General features: G+C 45.8%; 1 protein-coding gene across 1 annotated transcript in view; it reads right to left on the bottom strand.

Annotated features, from left to right (window-relative positions):
- The window catches only part of PGBD5 (piggyBac transposable element derived 5), a 519,549-nt gene extending 496,191 nt beyond the window's left edge, over positions 1–23,358 (bottom strand). Inside the window, exon 1 of the mRNA XM_086927128.1 lies at positions 22,949–23,358. Within this exon, the coding sequence (XP_086783254.1) occupies positions 22,949–23,312 (364 nt within the window). The 5' untranslated portion in view covers positions 23,313–23,358. The remainder of the gene's footprint in view (positions 1–22,948) is intronic.
- Positions 23,359–24,790: the final 1,432 nt, after the last annotated feature.

Below are 24,790 nucleotides of genomic sequence, written 5' to 3'. Positions count from 1 at the left end.
CGTGCCTACAACAAAACTGGCCCTAAATACCTCACCAAACGCTTCCCCCACTACCTGCCCAGCCGTCACCTTCGCTCAATCAACGACAACCTCATTCTTCTCCCCAAATACAATCTGAAAACGAAGGGTGAGAAGACCCTCAGCTTCCTTGCAACCAAAGCCTGGAACAAACTACCCAAATTCCTCAGACAACAAACCCAGGAAAAACCGTTTCGAAAACTGCTAAAGACCTGGATCTTTAATCTCCCGGACGATCACTCCAAAGCTTCCATCTAATCCTCTTGCACTGGCCCACTTAGGTTCCCTAGCGCCAAGATGCTCCCTCCGGAGCGAACGTCGCGCTCTATAAATACCCCACAAATATACAAAATATCTGTCTCTTAAAGAGCTGTCGGCGAAGTTAGCCATGTTGTTATGTCTGGTCTCTTGTAGGCGCGTCTCGGACGTGCGCGCGCTGGATGTTTCTGCACGCATTTTTTCCCCGGATGGGGTTACCTTTACGGTGGGCCGACGCACTAAGACGTCGTCGCGTTCCATTTCTTATCCAGCCTTTACTGACACTCCTAAGTTGTGTGTCGGGCAATGCCTCAAAGCTTATGAGGACCTGACCTTGGATCTGCGCCCTCCGGGCGAGCGTCAGTTGTTGATTGCCCTGCGGAAGCCACACAAAGCTGTCTCTTCCCCCACTATTGCTCGGTGGGTGCGTTGGGTCATGCAGGAAGCGGGCATCAATACTTCTCTCTTTGGAGCACACTCCGCCAGGGGAGCCATGGCCTCTAAGGCATTCTCGGTGGGTGCTCGTCTGGAGGACCTTATGCGAGCTGCGGACTGGTCCTCGGATTCCACCTTCAAGAGGTTTTATTTTAAGCCGGTGGTGGATTTGGCTCAGTTGGTGGTAAGTAAGCTTTAAACTAGCATAATCTGAAGCCTCCGGTCCTGACATAGAATCGAAATTTGCCTAGCTTACGTAACGGTAAGTTTCAATTCTATTAAGGACACGGAGGCGAGGATTATCCCACCCGGACTACGGTGGTGTCTCTACCCACCCGTATGGCAGTAAGTAAAGCGTTTTCCTTTACGTTGTCAGTGCTGTGTTGTTCTCTGCATGCTCCTCGCCTTGTTGTCGCATTTCCTGGGCCACCTCGCTGATGCTGTTCCTTTTTTGGCAGGCAACGACGGTGCTAAACAGGACCAATGAGGCTTAAGCGTGATCTGCGCGAAGAAAGAGGAGGAAGATGATGGGAAGTCCGGTTATATAGGGACGATGGACAGAGACAAAGGACTGTGGACTATGATTATAAGCAAAGAGACTCTTGGGAGTTGTTGTTGATTTTTTGTTGAACATTACGTCAATGCTTTATGTTTAAAGCATCTTGTGTTCTTATTATATCTTTTCCTGAGCTGCTGTGGTTTCTTTATGTTAATAAAGCGAAGGAAGATATAGCATAATCCTCGCCTCCGTGTCCTTAATAGAATTGAAACTTACCGTTACGTAAGCTAGGCAAATTTCGATTCCACACCTCTGAATCAACAAATAACTATTATCAGTATTTTCCAACGTAAGTAGGGGAACACCTTAGGGACGCCCACTTAAAAGTCACGGAGATGTGCAAAGCTTTTGACATCCCATACTGTTCAGGGGAAGGTGTAGCGATGGTGAAAGCCTATACAAATCCCTCCTAGTGAATTGTGTCGCAGAACCTACCCCAGATCTCCTCAATTTGTGGAAGCCTATCATAAATGTTATATAGTCCTTTTTCGAAAGATGCTATTTCAAACATATCTTCCAACCATGCTTGGTAGGAAGGGACTCTATCGGCTTTCCATTGTTTTAAATTCTCATTTTGGCAATCCCTAGAGTGGTAGCCACCCATCATGTGAAGTGGGAGGGCAGGTCTGCGAGGTAATTCGTCATGAAGAAGGGCTAACTTTCAAAGATAAGGAAGGAGGTATTTGCACAGCTGTGGGTAATCTGTGATTCCAACAAGTAACGATGTGTGGCGTGCAGTCAGGGATGAACGCTGTCTGCGCCTGTCAGCGTATATTCAAAGACTAATACAAGGCTACCCCCGATGAGAGGTAGACTCCCCAGTGCACAGCTTGAAAATGACACAAGGTCTAAAGTTTTGAAGCACACTTCATATAAAGTTCAATCCACAAGATTCAATGATTCTTCGTTTTTTAATGAGTATCCATTATGCTCCATGTATAACTCATCATGTTCCAGATATTGGTAATATATATCATCCACAAAATTATATCTCGATATTCAATGATCCCAATGCATTTCGGGCTGAAACGTAGCCCTTCCTCAGGGGATAGCTCTACAAACAAAGGAAATACCATCATCAGGTCTAATTCTAGTGTAAGGTAAACAATACTGCTAGTGTGAAAATACTGAATTATCCAACTGTATTAAGAACAAGAATAAATAAAACAAGGGATGAAATAGCGTGAAAGAACCCAACTTGCCAAGATGCATGTGCCACATAAAACAGAAAGAAAAACATTAAACATGCGAATGTTGCTGCATGAATCATAATCTTGTAACTCAGTAAGAAGCCGCCGAAAGCCCAAACTTCCTGTACACAGTAAAACCCAAAGCGTGTGCAGAGCGTGTAAGTAAATGCGTGATAACGAAATTGAAACGGAGCTCGAGTACACCCCGGTGTGATTTAGCGCGCAGTTTGTAAACAAGATTCATACAATTATCGCCCGCATAATAAAGAACAGTCCCCGCCAGGAGGTACTTACAGGGAACGCTGTCAGCGCAAGACCACATTCAACATCGGGTTGCTAGATACAAACGCGCGAGTGTACAATAGTTTAAAACAACGTTGCTAGACATGGAAGATGGACAATGAGGCGTCCAAAATGGGCGCCATCTTGGAATGGTAAACAACCTCTGAGGCGAATGTTCACCATATACCTCCACATTAAACACAAATGGGAAACAGAAATGTGAAACAGAGTAAGACAAGGGAATCAAGGTTAAAACAAATCAACAAAAAACATCAAAAAAACATATCAACAAAACAACATACAGATAGGAAGATAACACAGGGATAATTCACAGATAACACAGAAACTCCATACGATCATTGAGCCCGTGCGGCTGCATGGTCGCCATGTACCGGATCCAAAAGTTCTCCCTTTTCAATAAAGTTTTTTTGTTGTCATGGGTCAATGGTACTTGTTCAAGAATTTGATATTTCAACTGGGCAACTGTATGATTATGGTCCAAAAAATGTGCTGCAACAGTGGATTTCACATTGCCAGTCCTGATGTTGCTCTTGTGTTCCAACAAGCGTGTCCTGATTTTCCGTTCTGTGTGTCCAATATAGCATTTGCCACAAGGACACTCATCAGATGTGACGATGCGTTTCACGCGCATCAATTGGGAAAGAGGTAAGTTCTGTTTTAGCCCAAAATCGATGAAAGCTTTGGTAATGCAACATAGAGTTGCGGTCGGTAGGTTTTCGGAAAATGGTGGTGGTCACTGTGCCTGCATGTCTCTCAACCTTGACATCCAGGAAGTGAATGCTTGATCTGTCAAAACTCCAAGTAAACTGTATGCGGTCATTGACTTGATTCCATGTCTTCAGAAAATCCAAGAGAGCTTGTTCAGGGCCAGACCATAACATGAAAATGTTGTCAATAAATCTTAAGTATTCGTCACATCTGATGAGACCTGCCAACTTGAAATGAACAACATGGTCGAGAGGTTTAAGGCTCGTGGCTACCCATCACAAACTCTTCAAAAGGCAGTCACCCGGTGTGGGAACATGACTCGTGATGAACTATTACAGACTCGCACCAAAACTGAAAATACTAGGATGGTTGTAGTATCCAAGTACACAGTGTTGAGCAAACTGTTTAAGAATATCATCTCTAAACATTGGACACTATTAAGCTTGGAACCTGATTTTCAGGGAGCCTTCTCACAACAACCTTTGTTTGCATACACTAGGGGAAGAAACTTGAAGGAGATATTATGCAAACCCAAATCGGAATGTTCACCAGTGAATTACAAGGGCTTACGTCCTTGTTATAACTGCAGCAATTGTCATAATTGTATTCCAGGGAATATTGTGAATCACCCTATGAAGGGTCACCCCATTAAACTGCGTGTCAATGCCACGTGCAACTCTGCAAACGTCATTTATCTACTCAAGTGTCCTTGTGGCAAATGCTATATTGGACACACAGAACGGAAAATCAGGACACGCTTGTTGGAACACAAGAGCAACATCAGGACTGGCAATGTGAAATCCACTGTCGCAGCACATTTTTTGGACCATAATCATACAGTTGCCCAGTTGAAATATCAAATTCTTGAACAAGTACCATTGACCCATGACAACAAAAAAACTTTATTGAAAAGGGAGAACTTTTGGATCCGGTACATGGCGACCATGCAGCCGCACGGGCTCAATGATCGTATGGAGTTTCTGTGTTATCTGTGAATTATCCCTGTGTTATCTTCCTATCTGTATGTTGTTTTGTTGATATGTTTTTTTGATGTTTTTTGTTGATTTGTTTTAACCTTGATTCCCTTGTCTTACTCTGTTTCACATTTCTGTTTCCCATTTGTGTTTAATGTGGAGGTATATGGTGAACATTCGCCTCAGAGGTTGTTTACCATTCCAAGATGGCGCCCATTTTGGACGCCTCATTGTCCATCTTCCATGTCTAGCAACGTTGTTTTAAACTATTGTACACTCGCGCGTTTGTATCTAGCAACCCGATGTTGAATGTGGTCTTGCGCTGACAGCGTTCCCTGTAAGTACCTCCTGGCGGGGACTGTTCTTTATTATGCGGGCGATAATTGTATGAATCTTGTTTACAAACTGCGCGCTAAATCACACCGGGGTGTACTCGAGCTCCGTTTCAATTTCGTTATCACGCATTTACTTACACGCTCTGCACACGCTTTGGGTTTTACTGTGTACAGGAAGTTTGGGCTTTCGGCGGCTTCTTACTGAGTTACAAGATTATGATTCATGCAGCAACCTTCGCATGTTTAATGTTTTTCTTTCTGTTTTATGTGGCACATGCATCTTGGCAAGTTGGGTTCTTTCACGCTATTTCATCCCTTGTTTTATTTATTCTTGTTCTTAATAAAGTTGGATAATTCAGTATTTTCACACTAGCAGTATTGTTTACCTTACACTAGAATTAGACCTGATGATGGTATTTCCTTTGTTTGTAGAGCTATCCCCTGAGGAAGGGCTACGTTTCAGCCCGAAATGCATTGGGATCATTGAATATCGAGATATAATTTTGTGGATGATATATATTACCAATATCTGGAACATGATGAGTTATACATGGAGCATAATGGATACTCATTAAAAAACGAAGAATCATTGAATCTTGTGGATTGAACTTTATATGAAGTGTGCTTCAAAACTTTAGACCTTGTGTCATTTTCAAGCTGTGCACTGGGGAGTCTACCTCTCATCGGGGGTAGCCTTGTATTAGTCTTTGAAGGGCTAACTTTGCCATCAGGCCTCCATGGACCAACAGTTCCATTTTCTTACAGCCCATATTAGATTTAAGTAAGTAGGCACCTGTGGACGAGTCCATAAAGTATGTTCTATGTCACAATCCAGAGTATTATATCTCCAGAAGTTGGAGTCAGGACTTAAGTTGGCTCTATGAAGTCTAGCAGGTGACCAATGCTTTTTATGCATCAGCGTATAATGGCTGTGCTTCAGGCAGGATTTGCTTAGGCTTTTGTTGTAATCTTCGCCTCTGAAATGCAAATGTAAGTGCTCTTCCCACCCCAATGTAAATAGTTAGATGTGGAGGATTGACCATCAACGAGTATGAAGGAGAGACCGGGGTGCTGTTTAAGTTTTCCACCTCTGTAAGTAATTGGCTAGGAGCAATTGAGGTAGTAGAGTGGTATTCTATCTGAGGGGACCATAAAGGGCATGGGACAAATGTATATATCTCTAGTGTTGTGAGAAATGTAGTACGTATTCCTGCTGCAGTCCGGGAATGTTTTCAGTAAGCAAATTGTCAAGGGGGATTTTTTGCTCACCTCCATAGTGCCCAGCTAACCTCGTCTTTGTCTATAACAATCACCGCATTACCCCAGATAAGAGTATTAGAATGAAGTATGTTGTAACTTTCAGAATCATGCGCACTCTCTTCCATACATAGCTGGAGCATCAGGTCACTGGATTTGAGTGTGCTAAGTCTTCTGGGCACATTGTGTAATACGCCGCTTGATCCCCCATGATTAGTAAGGCATGGTTTTCAATCGTTATCCAATCCGGGGCTTCCTGATAAGTCCTAATTGTGTAAATTGATTGTGATAATGAATGGGCCAACTAGTAATTTTCCATGCCTACAAAGCCCCCCCCTTTGGGAAAGGTAGCATATAGTTCAGAGCTCCGTAACCTTGGTTTCGTGACGCCCCAGCTAAAGCTAGAATTCAATTTATTGAGTGCTTTCAGCAATGTGCAATGGATCATTAGTGGGAGCATCCCGAAAATGTAATTGAAGAGGGGAGCTGAATTCATTTTAACTACCTGCACTTTTCCCCATAATGAAACGTTCCAAGCAGGCCATTTCTGAAAATCTGCCTTCATTTTGTCTATCAAAGGGAGAATGCTGTCTTGGACCATCCCCCGTAGCCCCTACTGAGGAGAAAGCCAAGGTATTTCAGGTTTTCAGTTTTCCAACGAAAAGGTAGGGAACTTATTTAAGCTTGCAGTGCAGAAGTGGTGACCAGTATGGCTTCACATTCTGACCAGTTTATTTGATCAATCAAGGCCATCAAAGCAGGTGCTGATTCAAGAGGCTGCGCCAAAGTGAGCAAGATGTTGTCTGCATAGTAAACGCCTCAAGTTCCCCCACCGATGCCTATACCCTGTTGATACTGTCGGCCTGGCATATAGCAATGGACAGAGTTTCCAAGACTAATATGAAGAGCACTGGGGAAAAAGGGCAGCCTTGCCTCTTACTACAACGAACTGGAAAGTAGAGGGAGGTAAGTCTCTAGCTATTATACGAGACAATGGGAGTGCGGAAAACGTTTTTGAACAACATGTGGAAATTGGGACCTATGCCCATCTTTTCCAGCGTTCTAAACATATATCCTGATTCTTTTCTGGCAAAGGTTTTTTAAGACAGACGGCCTTTGACAGAGAGAAAGAAGGACCATTTCGTCAAGTTCATCTCGCACTTGCCACAGAACATGCGAAAGAGTATGGAGATGATTAGCAGTTGAGAAACCTGGTATAAACCCTACCTGAGTAGAGTGGACTAAATCGGGGATGACCGTTTTAAGGTTCTTAGCCAGGACTTTCACCATGATCTTAATATCGTGTTAATGAGCGAAACAGGCCTATAATAAGAACAGTCTGCGGTGTCCTTTCTGGCTTGAGAATCAGCAATATCTTGGCTGTGGTAAAGTCGTCTCCTGGGTAAACTTCCTCCAGTGCCTCATGAAACATGGAAGACAGTAGCGGAATCGTCTGCTGTTTAGTGAATCTATAAAATGATGTGTGGAATCTGTCATCCCACAGGGCTTTATTAGCAGGACTGCATCCAGTTGTTTTAGATTGTCTTTTGCCTAGCCTCGATCCTTGCTAATCCTCATGCAAGTCCCCAGAGGCTTTGGCGTTTTATGGCTGCTGCAAGGAGGCTTCCAGGTAAATGAAATTTTGATTTATTCCCTAATCCGATGTCATTCTAGAGTTCAAGATTCAGTTTCTGATAAATTATTTACTTTATTAAATGACATCAGAAAACTCCAAATATGTATTGCAGCGTCTCTGGCAGACGAGAGCAGTGATTTGTTTCTTCCTTACCCCTATTCTCCCTTGGGGGCTTATCCCTATCTGATTTTCTGTTCCGAAGCAGTTTGCTAGAGCCTGATAGTGAAGATTAGAGGGATCTCATCTGATTCGTCATTTTCAAATCAGTGCTAGTCTAGAGAAAAGCCAAGAGGCTAAAAAAGGAGAACCAGAATGGAAATCAATGAAATCAACACATTATGCCGACCAATGGAGATGAAACTTAGATGATCTACCGATGGATAGTGAACTATGGAGGTCCAGTTGGCAAGATCAACCCAAGAACGGTCACTTAGAATTATCTTCCAATGAAGCTAGCCACGCTGGGCTCTTTCACATGGTAGAAGAGTTATATAATAACTATATATTCAAAAGATAGAAAAAAGACTGCTTCCAGAATTACTGTTTCAACGAGCATCTACCAAATAATTTGATGATTATAATTCTGGGAGTCTCTGGGATGGCATTACTAAAATGTGCGAATTAGGGTAGAGTTGAGAGAAAATATATAATTACATTTCTGAATCGGCCACGTTGGAATGTGGCTGCATTGTCAAAATACGAAAAGGCTCATCTAATACATGTGGTTGAATTCAATTGAAGTTGCTCATTAAATAATAAGCTATGCCTTTCTCTCACACCATTAATGACAGGTTGTTCTTCAACAACTGCAGTAAAAGCCTCTGGCAATCTTTTTCAATTACTAGAAGCTGCTTCTACAGCTAAGCAAATTCACTCCCACCTCTAATCTATTAACTATCAAAAATGTGCTCTTATACTTTTACAATTCACACACATGCACTTTTAGAAACATTAACACTGTCTTAATTGGAAAAGGAGAGAAGAAGGAACTAACACACAAAGAAAGCAGAGGGCTGGTGATAAATTGAGGGGGGAAGAAGCCTTTACAACGAAGCTGGAACCCCGCATGCCTTTACCACCCAGGCTTTACAATGCATGCAACACTACCACGCATGCCACTACAATGCATGTCTTTACAATGAATATGCCTTTACCACACATGCCATTACAACGAATTTTGTTGTAAAGGCATGAATGGTAAAGGCATACGAGTGGCATAAGTTTTAAAGGTAAGTACAGGTAAGTACTAAGGGACTGATTATCAATCAATCAGGGGTTGGTGAAGAGCAGCTACTCACCCGCAAGGGAATCAAAGTGCTGGGGAGGGGGGGGGGGGCGCGGCTCTGTTGAGTGCTGGGGTCATCCGAAGAGCAAGGGCTTGAGGTCCTTCCTGAACTGGACCAGTGTAGGTGTTTGACGGAGGTGGAGGGGAGGTGGTTCCAGGCCTTGGCTATGAGGTAGGAGAAAGACTTTCCTCCCGTTCTGGTCACGTAGATGCGTGGGACTGTGGCCAGAGAGAGGTCAGCTGATTGGAGGTGTCTCTTGGGTGAGTGGAAGGAGAGGCGGTTGTTTAGATATGCTGGTCCAATGTTGTGGAGGGCCTTGTATGTGTGAGTGAGGAGCTTGAAAGTTATTATTCTTTCGAGTGGGAGTCAATAGAGAACTTGTAGGTGTTGGGTGATGCAGTTGCTGTGGGGAATGTCTAGGATCAGTCGGGTTGCAGCGTTCTGGGCGGTCTGGAGTTTGAGAAGCAGTTACTTGTTGGTTCCGGAGTAGAGAGCGTTGACGTAGTCCAGTCTGCCTCTGATGAGGGCGTGCACGACCGTTTTGCGGGATTCGGTAAAGATCCATCCGCACATTTGTCAGAGAAGGCGGAGGGTGTTGAAGCAGGCTGAGGATACAGCGTTGATCTGGGGTTCATTGTGAGCGTTGAGTCAAGTATTATGCCAAGGTTTTGTGCGTGGTCCATCGGGGTGCAGGGTTTTCCGAGGGCGGGGGGCCACCAGGTGTCATCCCATGCGAAGGAGGTGAAACCAAGGATGAGGACTTCAGTTTTTTTCGAAGTTGAGTTTCAGGTCGCTCTTCTATATCCAGGTGGCAATGGCTTTCATCCCTTCTGGAAGTTGTGCCTGGTGATGTCGGCTTCTTTGGTGAGAGAGAGGATGAGCTGGGTGTCGTCAGCGTAGAAGACAATGTTGAGTCCGAGGTTTCTGACGATGGTTGCGAGCGGGACCATGTAGATGTTGGAAAGAGTGGGGCTGGAAGAGGATGCCTGGGGCACTCCACATCTGGTCTCCGTTAGTTCCCAGTGGTTGAGAGGGAGTCTGACTCGCTGTGTACCTGCAAAAAATGTGCATATCCAGCCCAGGGCCTTGCCACGGATGCCAGCGTCGGGGAGTCTGGTGGCTAGTGTGCGATGGGAGACAGTGTTGAATGCAGCCAAGAAGTCCAGGAGGATGAGGGCTGCCGTTTGGCCCTGGTCAAGGAGGGAGCAGATGTTGTCGATGGCAGCAAGTAGGGCGGTCTCGGTGCTGTGGTTGCTGAGGAATCCAGATTGGGAGATGTACATGACGTTGTTGGCTTCGATGAAGTTTGAAAGCTGAGTGTTGATGGACTTTTCAATGGCTTTGTTGGCGAATGGAAGCCGGGAGCTGGGTCTGAAGTTCTTGAGGTCCATCGGGTCTGCAGTGGGTTTGTTCAGGAGGGGGTTGACTTCAGTGTGTTTTCAGTCGTCATGTAATGTGGCGGTTTCAAGGGAGCAGTTGATCGTCTGGTGTAGTTCGGGTGCGATGGCCCTGGCGGCGCTATGTAAGATATGGCGTGGGCAGGGGCCTGAGGGTGCTCCGGAGTAGATGCTGTTCCTGGCCTTTATGGTGTCCTTTGTCATGAACGAGATCCAGCTGAGCAGGGTCAGTTAGGTGACATCGCTGGAGGTGGGAGCTGGGTTGGTGCAAAGGTCTTGGTTGTCGAAGTTGTCATAGATCCTCTTAATCTTGAGGTGATAGAAGGTGCTGAGTCTGTTGCAGAGGTCTTGGGAGGGTGGTACGGCTGTTGTTTCACTGAAGGGTTTGGTAAATTCCTTGATCATGGAGAAGAGTTCTTTGGAGTTGTGGGCGTTGTGGATATGATGAGTTGGTAGTGTGCTGTGGTGGCTGTTCTGTAGGCGGTGCATGTTTTGGGGGTTTTGTTGTTCCTCCATATCTTTTCAAGCCGCCAGCAGGAATGCTTGGATTCTTGAAGTGCAGGAGAGAACCAGCTTGCTTTCTTGATATGTCGTCCCAGGGTTTTCTTGAAGGGCGCAGTTTGTGATACTTGGTGGAGGTTGCATGACGCGGTGTTAGTGTCTGACGTCCTTGGTGGTGGGGTGCTGGTGAGGTTGGTGGTGAGCTGGTCTTTGGTGGCATTGCTCCAGCTTCTGCGGGGGCGGTACGCATGCTTGTGTGTGGTGGATTTTCTGAAGGAGAAATGGACGCAGTGGTGGTCTGTCCAGAGGAGTTCTGTGGTGTGGCTGAAGGAGACACTGTTTCCTTCTGCGAAGACGGAGTCGAGTGTGTGTCCAGCTGTGTGCTTGGGGACAGTGACAAGTTGCTTCAGTCCCATGTTGGCGAGGTTCTCTAGGAGGGTGGTGGTGTTGAGGTCGTGGTGGTTTTCCATGTGGAAATGTAGGTCTCCAAGAAGAATGTAGTCTGCGGAGGCGAGGACGTGTGGTGCAATGAGGTCCGCAATGGTGTCTGTAACAGGAGCGAGGGGGCCGGAAAGCCTGTCAATGAGGGTTCAGCGGAAAGTCGTTTTAGGATAGGTCTGGATCTGGAAGTGGAGATGCTCCATGCGGAGCGTAGTTTCATCAGAGCCAGTGATTGTCATGTTGAGGGTGCTTTTGTGGATGATGGCGATGTCTCCTCCTGGGCATGTAGGGCAGTCTTTCCGCAGGATCTTGTATCCGTTGAGAATGGCGGTGGCGATGTTGGGCACGGAGTTGACGGTGGTCAAGGTTTCTGTGAGAAAGGCGACAAATGGCACATGGTTGTTAAGGAAGTCCCAGATTTCTATGGCGTGCTTTTGTAGGGAGGATGCAGTTGAGTGGTTTGTGAGTGGTTGTGTCTGGTAGGATGGAGTCTGCTGCTGAGGTCCGGAGGTGGATGAAGGTGAATAGGCAGTGTCAACAGGAGATAGGGTCTTGGGTGTTGCTCGGCTTCAACAGCTGGCAGTTGTTACTGCGTCAGGGGTTGAGCACGTGGAGGGTGCTGGAGTTATAGTGGAGGAGGGTCGGAGGACAAGGGTCCCTGGCGCTGGTCTCAGTCGATCGGTGACGTACGCAGATGGGCTTGCCTTCAGCAGGGAGGCGGGAAGGACAACACTGGAGGAGGAGGGGCTCAAGTGGAGGGGTAGCACGAGGGAAGAGAGAAAGAATACAGAAAAAAGAGTTAAACAGGCAAAAAGAGGGAAAAGAGAGCAGATAGAAAACAGGGCACAGGAAAAGCAGAGAAAAAAACAGGGCAGCGAAAAAGCCAAGAGACACGGCACAGCAGACGAGCAGAGTGCTCTCCCACTAAACCACCAGGGATAGCGAAAGAAAGAGAAGGAAAGAAAGAAAGGGAAAAGAAGAAAGAGAGAGAAAGAGAGAGAGAGAGAGAGAGAGAGAGAGAGAGAGAGAGAGAGGGGGGGAGGGAGGGAGAGAGAGAGAGAGAGAGAAAGAAAGAAAGAAAGAAAGAAAGAAAGAAAGAAAGAAAGAAAGAAAGAAAGAAAGAAAGAAAGAAAGAAAGAAAGAAAGAAAGAAAAAGGAAGGAAGGAAGAAAGAAAGAAAGAAAGAAAAAAGAGAAAGGAAAAAAGGCAAAAAAGAGAAAGAAAGAATGAAAGGAAGAGAAAGGAAGAAAGAGAAAGAAAGAAAGAAAGAAAGAAGATGGAAGGTAAGAAGGAAAGAAGATGGGAGGTAAGAAGAGAGGATAGATGGGAGGATGGAGGGGAGGGATGGGAAGAAGAAAGGAAGGAATGCAGGATAAAGATAGGGTGGGAAAAAGAGGTAGAGAAGGAAGGGAGGAATAGGGAGAGTAAAAAAGGAACAACAGTAAAAGAGAACGTAGGGTTAAAAAGGAAGTGAGTTAGGACAAAAGGCTATATAGACGCCAAATGATTATGATTTATTAATGTATTTACATAGCTTTGTAAAGCACAGGCCTCGAGGGCATCAAAGCCCTGTACAACAGTAGATGAAGATAGATTCAATATATGCCGGCATCTAAACACATGGTTCTATAGTGCACATGGATTTGATATATACGAGTTAAATTTTACATACCAAGAGAGGAAATAGACATCTATAAGCGCCCTTTTATCATAGCACCTCAAGCATCAATGGTACATACGTAGTGCAGTGTACAGACCAGACCACGAGTTTTGTTTGCTGTCTGAGTCATAAATAAATAGTAAGCATTGCTTTTTACAGTTATTAATAGGTTGTTCCTATGAGGATTCCCCTTGCAAATGTCAATATTTAACAGCTACTAGCAAGTGGCATTGGGGGACTGTGGCGGTACCTTTCAAATGTCTAAGGGAAAAAGGTGGTTTAGTGGCATTCAAGGGAAAACTATATGAGAGTAATCTAGAAAATCTAGTCTTTTATTTGCGAGCCTTCCTCTAACCCGAATGTATTGAGTCCAGTCCTAAAATGAAGTGAAGAGTGAGAAAAATGAAGGACAGGAAGATAGTGGATGAATGTATCTCTGGGTGTGCTTGGCTAAATGGGTGTGTATTCTTTTAATATAATGATGCCTATTTTGTAGATTGTCATATGGAGGCACGCTTTGGTGTAATATGTAAATAGGTACTTTATAGAACCGCATGTTATAGATTTGTGAATGGATGGGCATGGTGTGGAGTAATAAATGCAAGGATGTGGAATACCGATCACCCAAAACCTAGACATATTGTTTGAGGTCAAAGACAACATGTATATTTTGCCCACTGGAGAAATAGGCCCAATCCCTTCAAGCACAAGCCCTTAGGTTGCCAGTTTACAGTTTGGATGTATAAATCTGCCAAGGATGCATGCTTTCCACTAAGGAAAGGATTGAATCCATAGGTGCAAGTTGTTCAAATTTGTATGTTCAATCCATTATTGTAAACCCTTTACTATTAATTAATGATGTCTGGGGAAATGGAGAGAGCTATGAGCTCAGCTTCCACAACTAACAGTGGTTACACTATGAAAAAGTTTACACATTCTTTCAAAATGTCAACATCTGAGCCTACTTATAATGCTTCCAAAATGCTGATTATATGCAAACACAAGCATGAGTATGAAAGCATGATTTGTGATTGTGTGCTTTTGAAATAAAATGTACAAAAACAATTACAACTTGAAAAAAAAGTTGAACTAGTGTGCAACTTTAAATACTATTTCTGATGCATCATTTGGTAAAATGATAGATGCATGCAAATAGTAACACAAAAGAATAGTAGAGTACCTGTGAAAATCAGTATAGGCAACATTAAACTTAATTAGTGACTCAATTCTTAAAGTCCCAAATGTGCATCCACAGATAATATCATTGCACTGATTCAGATTTACAAATTTGCAGAAGTAGGCCTGGTAACCGTACATATAGTAAACTTTTGTGAATTCCATTTTCGCAAAAGCAAATATACACACATATATATGGTCGTGTGAAAATCTGCTGAGCATCTGCAAATTCTTTTTCCCTACAGCCCGTTTCTCTCCTGAAAAAAATTTATTATTCTGCCCATGTCAGGAGTACATTTTCTTTCAACCTTTTCTAGTGTGAGAAGAGGCTTGAGGGGAGCTGCTGAATACCCGTAAACGTGTTAGCTTGTTGATGTGCACAGACTCACTAGGCATCCAGTCCTGAAAATACCTCTTCCTGACTACTTCTAGGCCCTGTTGGGAGATCTGAGGAAAGGTGCCAATAAGAGCCTTGCTAGAGGAAACAGGAGGGGGTAGGTTGCAAGGATGCGGAATTGCTATAGCCTGACACACAGGACATATTGTTTGGGGTCAAGTTTTGTCTTTGGGACAAGTAAGCCCAACCACTTACAGCACAAACCCTTTGGCTGCCAGTTTACAGTAACACATTAATGATAAGGGAAGGGCATTGTATGCAGTTAAGGCAATATTTGTGTCCATGTGTTAAAGCTGTTCAAACTTGTATTTATGGTTCATGAATGCAAAGCCTTTATTATTAGGGGGAGCGCTTTAAGTAAACGTTGTAAGCTGCACTACTGACAGTGGTTCCAGTATAAAAATGTGTGCACACTTCTTCAAAGTTTAGCAATACGGGGCTAAGTATAATGCTTCCAGAATGCTCTCTGGTTTGATGCAAATATTTGCAGAAGCTTGAAAGCAAGTTTGATGAGTCCTTGCTTTCAAAATAAAATGTTCACAAAAAATGCAAGTAGGAAAAAAAACATTCAGCTGAACTTACCCCTTCCGTGCTCCTCCCTCCCTGGTGCTCCGAACGACCGTTGGCCGTCGCAGCCCCGCCCACCTTTTAGAACGCCCGTACCACGGCGGAAATGCCTCAGCGGTTAAGGGGTTAATGTAAATATTAGGTACCATTACGTTGCAGTATCTTTTAGTAAAATATGATGATGTATGCTAGTATTTCCCAAAGATATTCATTACTGGAAAATCAGTGTAACCAATTTCAATAAGATTATGCGGAACATTAAAAGAAACAAGCAGTGGCAAAGCCAGCAGGTCGGAAATTGGTGTCCAGCCTTTTTGATTGGTCAATGTGTGATTTTTTTTGGCATGGTTTTTGTAAAACTTTATTGATGTGAGCCCTCACCATAACAAACACTGGAAAAAGCAAAAATTGTTTTTGGTCTCACAAGTAAACATTGCCACAGTAGTTCCTGGCACTGAACAAAAAGTACTTTGTGTGCCGATATGCTCCTTGTAAAAGAACAGAATGCTGTCGCTCACAGTAAAGCCAGCCAATAGACGGAGAGAGAGAGAGAGAATTTTAATAAACACAAAAGGTCATGGTTAATGCCTGACCTAATTAAGGGCCCAATTATTAAAGAAAGTCTCAAAAAATATTTGCGAACTGCATTTTAGCATGAGCAAATATGCATTTGTAGATTTGCTCATGCAAAAATCTGAGAGTTTGCAAGTTCACTTTCCCTCCAACCACTTTTTTCTCAACCCTGGAAGAAGTTTCACATCTACCATCGTCAGGACTAAAGTTCCAACCTTTCTCTGTATCGGAAAAGATTAGAGGAGAGTTGGTAAAAACTCTTTAAAAAATGCAAATTCATAGGTTTGCACAGATTCAAAAGAGCATTCCAACCCTGGAACTATTGCTTACCACTACCTTCAGCCCCAGTATGTAGATCTGCAGAAATGTGGCAACATATCGCAATGGCTAGTATTCAAACTCTACTATGATAAGAACCCTGGCATAATCAGAAAGGTTATATCAGAGTTCTTATATAATGAGATGGCTGCCATCATTTGTCACTGCATTACATGGCACAAAAGGGACAAGTGGATTTTTTTACAGGACAAGTAATTTATTAAGCAACCTGCCCCATGGACAAGCAGATATGTTATTAAATTCCACACCCCTGAAGCATCAATGTTAATTAGAGGCAGTCAGCAAAAGTGGTTTGGCATCTACTTGCAAAGTTCACCCAACAGGATGTAGAGAAGACCTGGTCCGAGGGCTGTAGACGGTCACACCAAAGGGGCCACCAATGGCCTTCCGGCAGGAGCTCAGTTCTGCAAAGCACAGAGAGGGTCACACAGTCACATGACCCACTTCCGATTTTTCTTGGAAGCATTCCTCCAGCCCAATCAGTCACTCTCACCACTCTGGCCTGAGCCAGGCAACACTACCTGGCAATACGGTGTTGTTGGGGAAGATAGGTTGAGGAGAGGACAGATGGTCTGCTTCACTGAGGGCCAAGTAAGGGAGCAGTAGACGAACGGAGAATAAAGCGGGTGCCTTGGAAGGATGAGGCACCCCGTCAGGTACAAATTGATCAGAGTTGCACCCAGGCAATCCAGGCACAACGCCAGGAGTTGCAAAATCCGTCCCTCTTTGGAAATTAGGCACTACGTCCAGTGCAAGTCGATTTTGGCCGCACCAGGCAGCTCCAGTCACATACACAACGAAGAGTTACAAATTCCGTGCCTTCCTGGAAATGAGGCACAACGTCCGGTGCGGGTCGATTTTGGCTGCACAAGACAGCTCCAGTCACATATACAATGAAGAGCTAGAAATTCCGTGCCTTCCTGGAAATTAAGAATGACGTCCGGTGCACATCGATATTGGTCGCTGGGTTGCGCAACTGAGGAGCACCATTGGTGCAGAGCACACACACACAATAGACTTGCACTGGATGTTGTGCCTCATTTCCAAAGAGGTACGGATTTTGCAACTCTTCGTTGTGTGTGGCCGGAACGGTCTGGTGTAAACCCTATCATTGCACACCTGGCGTTGTGCCTGGATTGCCTGGGTGCCACTCTGATCAATTTGTACCTGACGGGGTGTCTCAGCCTTCCAAGGCACCCGCTTTATTCTCCGTTCGTCGACTGCTCCCTTACTTGGCCCTCAGTGAAGCAGACCACCTGTCCTCTCCTCACCCTATGTACATGTATTTAGGGGAACCACTGGTGCAAGTGCGCACACCAGCCTGCAAAGGCAGGAAGGAGCCATGCTCAACACACCCTCAGCGCCGAGCGCATACCAGCCTGCACTGGCAGTCTGGACATGCATTCAAAGACACCATGGGTGCCAGTGCATACACCAGTCTGCACTTCCAGGTTGGATCCAGGTCTTAAAACATAATAGGTGAGTGTGTGCACCCACCCAGGTATGTGGCATACCTTTTTACAGGGCACTCACAGGTACAACACCTAAGCCAATCAAGTAAGCACCCTATCCTGACATTTGCAGAAAAGGCGCAAGCACTTTCCTGCAGCAGTACAGTGGGAAAGTGTCCAGAGTCCTATGGTCACAAAAAGGGAGCTGGCAAAAACCAGGACAAAATCCTCCTAAGAAGGGCCACGTCCAACAGTCACCCTGAAAGGAAGTTGTCACTGATGAGTTGTAAGTCTGGCCCTCTTGTTTTTTACAATGCTAACACTCCCATCATAAAAGGTGCTTGAAAAGGTGCAATTCGGATCCCTATTATGCAAAAAGGTCCACGAAACCATCCTATCAGTTACAGACTTTTGCAAATGCTGTGCTCCACTGGAGACGTATTAGCAGAATACAAAGGATGGAGGGCCTGACCGAAATAGCGCAGTTGTTTGTCGCTCACTGTCTTGGCTTCTGGCCCAACCAGGAAATTGTAGCATTTGTCTCATGATCTCTGTGGCTTTGGGATACCTCGAAAGTGCTTGGAGTCCCCCTCCACTGTGAGGGGCCATTGGCGGGGGATCTCCCTGCTCCACTGCCTTTGCAGCAGGAGTGCGCAAAGGCCTGGACCTAACAGAGAAGCCAGGCATGCCATGTGTAGGCCTCCACCCATGCGGTGCTGAGTGCAGGTCTTGTAGGGCGCCTCGCCCCGTTCTTCCGTGCAGAACAGACGAAAGGCAGAGAAGGCCTTGAAGGAGACCGAAGTGGGGCTCCAGGTACAGTGCTGCAGCAACCCTGCACGGTCGCTGGACTGTTGATTGAGACTGAAGCCTAACTCGACCCACTAACCCCATGGGCCTGGCAGTGTCTTTCAGGTAAACAGACACTGAATTCCAACCCGGCTAAAGATCCCAAAATGAGTCTTTTAAGGTGACAGAAGGGCGCTGACCATTATGATGCCAGCCTGATACTAAGCCAGAAAATAGTGTCAAACAAGTACGGGACACTGATGTTCATAGAGGGGCGCTACAAGAGAGGCACCGATGCACTAGAATATGATGCAGGCCCCTGGGGTTGAGGCTCTTTTTTGTAGTTGGTTTCCCTAGAGGTGCACTGTTACCCCACACCGTAAAGTACATGGGAGGTGAGTAGAGATCCAAGTGAGAGATATAAGTTGCATTGTGAGGGGTACTGAGAGCCTAGCTGACTGAGCCGTTATTCAGAGACTGCGCCCTTTTGCAGCAACTGAAGCCCAAAAGGAACCACATAATGTGATCTCACTAAACTACACAGAGAGACTGTTTTTCCTGGGTCCCTAAGTGAAAGAGGAGTCGAGCGGGAGGGAGGATCCCCCAAGAAGAAAGCAACAAGGGGCAGCCTCCTCACATAGCTGGATAAATCCAGGCTGCACATTGGAAACGAGGGTGCCCCCAGGGCGTAGGCGGCACAGGCAAATTCAGTCACCGTGGCATTAACTAACAAAAAGATTGGATGGTGAGCCTCTACACATTCAAGGTGGAGCTGCATGATGAACTCTGTCAGGGTTTCGAGAAAAGCTTTGGTATCATGAAAACAGATATCAGGTTCAAGATACAGGACTTGCACACTTCCATAAACTCAGCAGGGCACAGAATTCTGGATGCTAAATCAAACTGGAAACCTTGGATAAGAAACAAAAAAATATGTCCTCCATCACCTCCACTTTGGATCACCAGCTGCAGGCAGCTTTGGGCGAGCTAGAAAACCTTGAGAACTGATTCCAGAGGGAAAATTTGAGAATCTGTAGCATGAAGGAGGGGATCCCGGATGCCAATTTGGACATGTTTGTGACAGCCATGATCTCTGGAGTGCTGGAACAGGAAAATTGCAAGGTAAAGGGAAAGGAAGCAACTGCTCGGAAAAAGGACCAAGAGCTTGGAAATATCTCCTTCCAAGAACAAACATGCTCCCTTTACGAAGACTTCACACAGGCCACCATTCGGTGGAGTGAATAATTTACCCAGAAATTATGGCAGGATTGAGTCAAGTACCCATGTACATAATCCTTTGGCATCACAATTAAACTGGAAGGCAAAAGCCATCAGTTGTCAGAGAAGCTCCTGTGTATCAGGCTTTTAGGCCTCCGTATATCTGATGATGCCCGGAATCTACACGACTTGGAGGTGAGGCAGGCTTGTCATCTAAGAAACCAGACACAACTAGTTGGAGCCACCAAAGTGGCCGCACAGCCACCTGGTGACACTCAAGAGATCAAGAATGGCTCTAACCCAAAGCTCTTTCCAGCCTATACTGCTTGTTGGCAGAAATACGTCTCTTATGTTGCACTTGACATCTCTTTGTGCGCCCTCATTTCTCATATACATGGCTCTTTACACTTTCTTTGAAAAAATGATGTCACGTACAAAAATTTCTCATGATGTCACGGCGAAAGCATGTGTTGCCAAACACTGACATGCAAGACATAGATAGCACATACATATTTGGTACCCCTGGTTGGGCTGAGAGTGGGGGGGATCCAACTAGCCTTCCATGGATCCAACGACTGGTCCAAAGGATGATCTACGCTATGCGAGGGCTTGTTCAGATGGAGGGGAAGGGGTTCATTGCTCCCCAACTTACGGCAGTAGGGGTATTAGTTATCCCCATTCCGTAACTACATGGGAAGATTGAGCATGCCTTCCTAGTTGTTTCTTTTTAGTTACTTATTAGTTTGTTTTGTTTAACCTGAGAAATGGGGACCTAACATTGTTGCCTACTTTGCCTATAAACAACCTGCATTAAACCAACCTTTTCTTTAGTTCAGTTTAAATGGCGATTAGTGGTACCTTAAATGTTAAGGGAAATGCCCCAAGCAAGAGAGGAGTGATTTGGAAACGTCTTAGGGAATGGAAACCATTACATGCCGATAAGCCCGGTTCCGGCGGGAGACTCCTGATTTTTTTTGCTGTGTCCTGCCTGAAATTGCCTCTCTTTTAATAGAAGTCAATGGGAAAAATACATTCTCCCGAATATACTTTTTAAATCTCCCCCTTTTCTCTTCTAAAATGTTGGCATGTATGCTAAACAGCTGGAATACCAATACCAAATTACAATTTCCCTTCCTAGCATGAGAAAATAAGGTGGACAAGTAGGGCTAATACTTAATCCTGATTGTGACTTTGCAGGGCCACCACAGCCTGCTGGCTACAGTGTAAGCTCCTAACACCTTCCAGGACACTTTTGGCGAGAGTAAAAAATAGAGGGATTATTCTCACCAGGGACATCAACAAGGTATGGGACCACCAGAAGAACAGGGAGGCGGGCGTTTGGGACATACCTGTGCTTTCTACAAAAGATTAAAAAGCACTCGTTCCGAGTTAGGCCTCTGGTGAGAAATACACCATGCACAGACAGATTACACATACTACTCGCACATTCATTGGACCACTCTTGATTCAACTGCGTGTCAGTTAGCACAGTGGTCCTAACTGGGGGTTACGCTGCAGATATTGGGGCTCTCGCAGTTTCAGACCATGTCCCAGTGACTATAGACTTGGAATTGGGGGGCCGAGATCTTACTGGGGCGGACGTCTTCAACGTTCTCTGAGAGATTGAGTAAAATATGACACATTGGCCAGCATACTGAAGAACATTTTAGTTTGAATGAAGGTGGGAAGTCCCTATGGGGGAGTCTGGGAACCCTTTCAGGCAATAATTAGAGGCCACCTTCTATGGGTTGCAGTTCATCGACTGTGCCTCATAAATTAGAGGTTCTGGAACTCTAACAGGCGGTTTGGTTATTGTAACAGGAGAAGACTAAGAACTCCACACAGCAAAATGCATGTAAAGTGATTGCAGCCAGAGGGCAGTTACTTATGTAGGGCACAAATGAAGCAGAAATTGCTCTGTTACACTTGAAGAGAGCCTACATCACATGAGATATGGTGGACATGCAACTTGACAGGAAGCTGCAAGGAGAACAAGTCAGGGAGTATATAAAGGGGGTACACATTGTCTCAGGCCGAAAACTGGGTGAAGATCTTAAAAGACACCTAAAACTAGGAAAATGACGTAATTTGTAATCATGGAGACGTCAAAATAGAAAATAAGTAAAGGGGAGGTAAACAGGGGTTACAGAGATAATCCTAAGGGATCAGGGCCATCAACGAAACAGCAGCTATTTACTGTCTTATGTAATGTACAAATGTTATGTAGCCATTTGATTCCTGCATTTGAAACAGGTGAACACCATCAATGTATACAGCATATCAAACAATGCCAACAAAATCAGGAATGCAACCCTCACTCCATACCAAAATAATCCCACCAATTTTCTTGGGCTCACCTGGTGTGTGGAGAGCTCAAAATCAATGGCATTCACCACCTGTTGGGTTGGAAATTACATAAACACCACCATTACGATGATTTTCCAAATGACTAAATGTTTTCTGGGACAGAAGAGACATGTGATGGTTGCTGTGAAAGCAGAGAAAATATATTGTTGGCCAGGGGCATATTTTCTCGGGGGAGCCATTGACTAAAGGACATACTGTATTACAGCAGTAAATCTAATGCATATTCCATTTACATGGAAACTGAACATCTAACTGATCCTCAAAAAAAGTTTAAATCATGAAAATAAGTCAAAAGCTCCTAAACCTGCAGTGATGTGCATTTCAGAAAGCCAACTGGTTTGCTGTTTCTTGGTTGGATGGAAGGAATAGGCGGACTGTGAGTGAAAGTGTTAGGTTTGTGGATTGTGAGTGGGCTAATGGCATATGTGGCTGTGGGCGGGCTACGGAGATGAATGGATAGCAGATGTACAGATGGATAGACCAGATTTAGGTGGGAGTGAGTGAAAACTGACATGCTGATGGAAGAGTGAGATAAATGCAGTATGTGAGCTGCTGGTGGGTGAATAAAACAGTTGGGGTGCGGTTTGCAATTGGGATAGGTGAGTTAGTGCTGCGTGCATGGAAAAGGTAAGCTGGGGGTGGGTTAGTAGCACGGGCTGATGCGAATAAATGCCACATGTGTGTGGATAACGAGAAGCTCAGTTGTGCACAAATAGGTTTTCTGTGAGTGGATGAATGAATAGATGTGTTGCAGTTGGCCATAATAGCTGGGTTGTGGGTGAAAAGATTAGGTGAGATGTAGATGGATAATAATATGTTGATGGAATAAATTGTTGGTTGTAAGTGGATTGGTGGAGGGTACGTTTTTGATGTATTGGGTTGCCGGTGGAATAAAATAGATATAGATGGATACGTGTGTTTTAGGTGAGTGCATTCAATAGGAAGGTTTCATGTGAATGGATGGAATGCACAGGTTTCAGGTGGGTGTGCCAGCCATGTTATGAAGTAGGCGAGTTGCAGGTGGGTGACTAGAAGGGAACAGTGGGTTGCAGGTGGGTCTCAGCACTGGCAGGCTGACAGCCTGCTGGAGTGGAGCTGCGCCCCCGGGGTCACTCACCGCTGGTCTCCTTGAAGCCCGGGGACAGGACATCCCTCAGCGCGTCGCTCCATCCCGCCTCGTCCTCCTCCAGCGCGTCCCTGCCCAGGCCCCGCTCCTCCCGCTGCTGTCCGGGCGCCGGCGGTCCGGCCCCGCCGCCCTGCTCCGGGGGCGCCCCGGGCTCTGGCTCCGCAGCCGAGCCGGCGGCCGAGGAGTCCTGCGAGGTGCTGTAGAAGGGGTTGCCGCCGCTGCTGTCCTCCTCGGCCGAGTCCCCGAAGAGGTCGTCGGAGATCTGCAGGCTCTCGTAGCGGGAGCGGGCGGCCTCCAGCAGGGTCAGCGCCTTCCGGCGCCGCGCCCCGCCGCCGCCGCCGGGGGAGTCCGCCATGCCCGGGCCCGGGGCTCGCTGCCTGCCTGTGCCGCCGCCGCGCAGGGTGTGAAAGGCGGAGGCAGAGAGGAGCGAGGGAGGGAGGGAGGCAGCGCCAGACACCAGTGGCAGCGAGAGGGAGGGAGGGAGGGACCGCGCCCCTTCCGCCTCCAGGGGCCGCGCGGGAGGGACAGCACCGCCCACGGGGGCTCACACACCCGGGCATGCCCGACAGCCACCCGCCACTCTCTGCCCATAGGGGAGACTGCTCATTTACAAAGAAGTCATTTATTTTTTAGGTCAAATCTTGGATGTTTCTGCGCGTGCCTGTCTTTCCCAGTTGTAGTCCACTCCTTCAACATCGCAGTATAAAGAAAAGGCATATGCGAATATAAATAACTTCTCTCTCCAGTGTTACTGATGATGGGGCTTTTTACCAAATACACGACTTCTCTTTTCTTCTGTTTGGGGTGAGTCATGAGTGAGTGTGTTTTCTTTACCGAATGTGTCATCAAACATGAGACCACACTAATGGGACCTCAATACATTCATTTTCGTGTGTGTTTAGTCACAGACTCCTTGCTTTTTCCTTTGTGTTTTGGTACTTGCAGATTTGTGTTTCCTATTCTAAAAGTAATACCATCCAAAAGCTGTGCTTATTTTGAGCTGGTCGGTCAGTGCCCATTTTTAGGGACCTGCACTTGTTTTACTTTGAGCAAGAGAGGGCAAAAACACAAGGGAAAAGGAGGAAAAGACAGACGTAAAATAACGTGACAAATGGAGAAGGAAGGAACTTGCAAGAGGGAGATAAAGCGGGTGGTGGATTCAAAATGAATACGGTGGAATCAAGACTATTCAGCTTTGGTATTTGGCACCCCGACATTCAATAACGCCGGCTGCCGAGCAGGATTTAGGACCCGAGCACTTATCCATTTACAAATTAAGCGCTGCAAAAGTAGCAGAAACCAAAATAAAGTTTGATAGCTTGAACTAATCACAGATGATCGGACATCATGTCTGCTAAGGCACACCTGTCGGGCTACTGTTACGTGAGGTAACATATTCGTAAAAGTCATTAAGTCAAGAGTATCATCCCCGATCAGGCTCGTGCCCTGAAATCCGGCCAAAGAAGGCCTTGTGCGGCAAAGATGAAGGCTAGCTCCACGGAAGCCTTGAGGTGTGTGGCAAACCTGAGATTGTGCGTTTACAAAAGGCAGGCATCTCCCACACCTTCTGATACCACTCACGGGTAATCTATGCCGGTTTTCGCAGGGACAGAGCACACTCGGCACAAGAGTGTAGACTGATGCCACTCGGCACTGAACGTACTCTCTCTGGGGCCGTCTGACCCTGAAGCAATACCGCAAGAGGCCGCGGGAGAGGTGCTGTGGGTGATCCGCGCACAGAGGCTGCGGGCTGGGAGCTGCTCCTCGCTGCCGCCGGCCTCCCTCCAGGAGCTGTCCGGCGCGCCGCTGGTGCTGACAGGGCGGGACCATGCA

This window comes from Lissotriton vulgaris, chromosome 6, assembly GCF_964263255.1.
Source record: "Lissotriton vulgaris chromosome 6, aLisVul1.2, whole genome shotgun sequence".
NCBI lineage: Eukaryota > Metazoa > Chordata > Amphibia > Caudata > Salamandridae > Lissotriton > Lissotriton vulgaris.
This window is presented reverse-complemented; position numbering and strand designations above follow the sequence as displayed.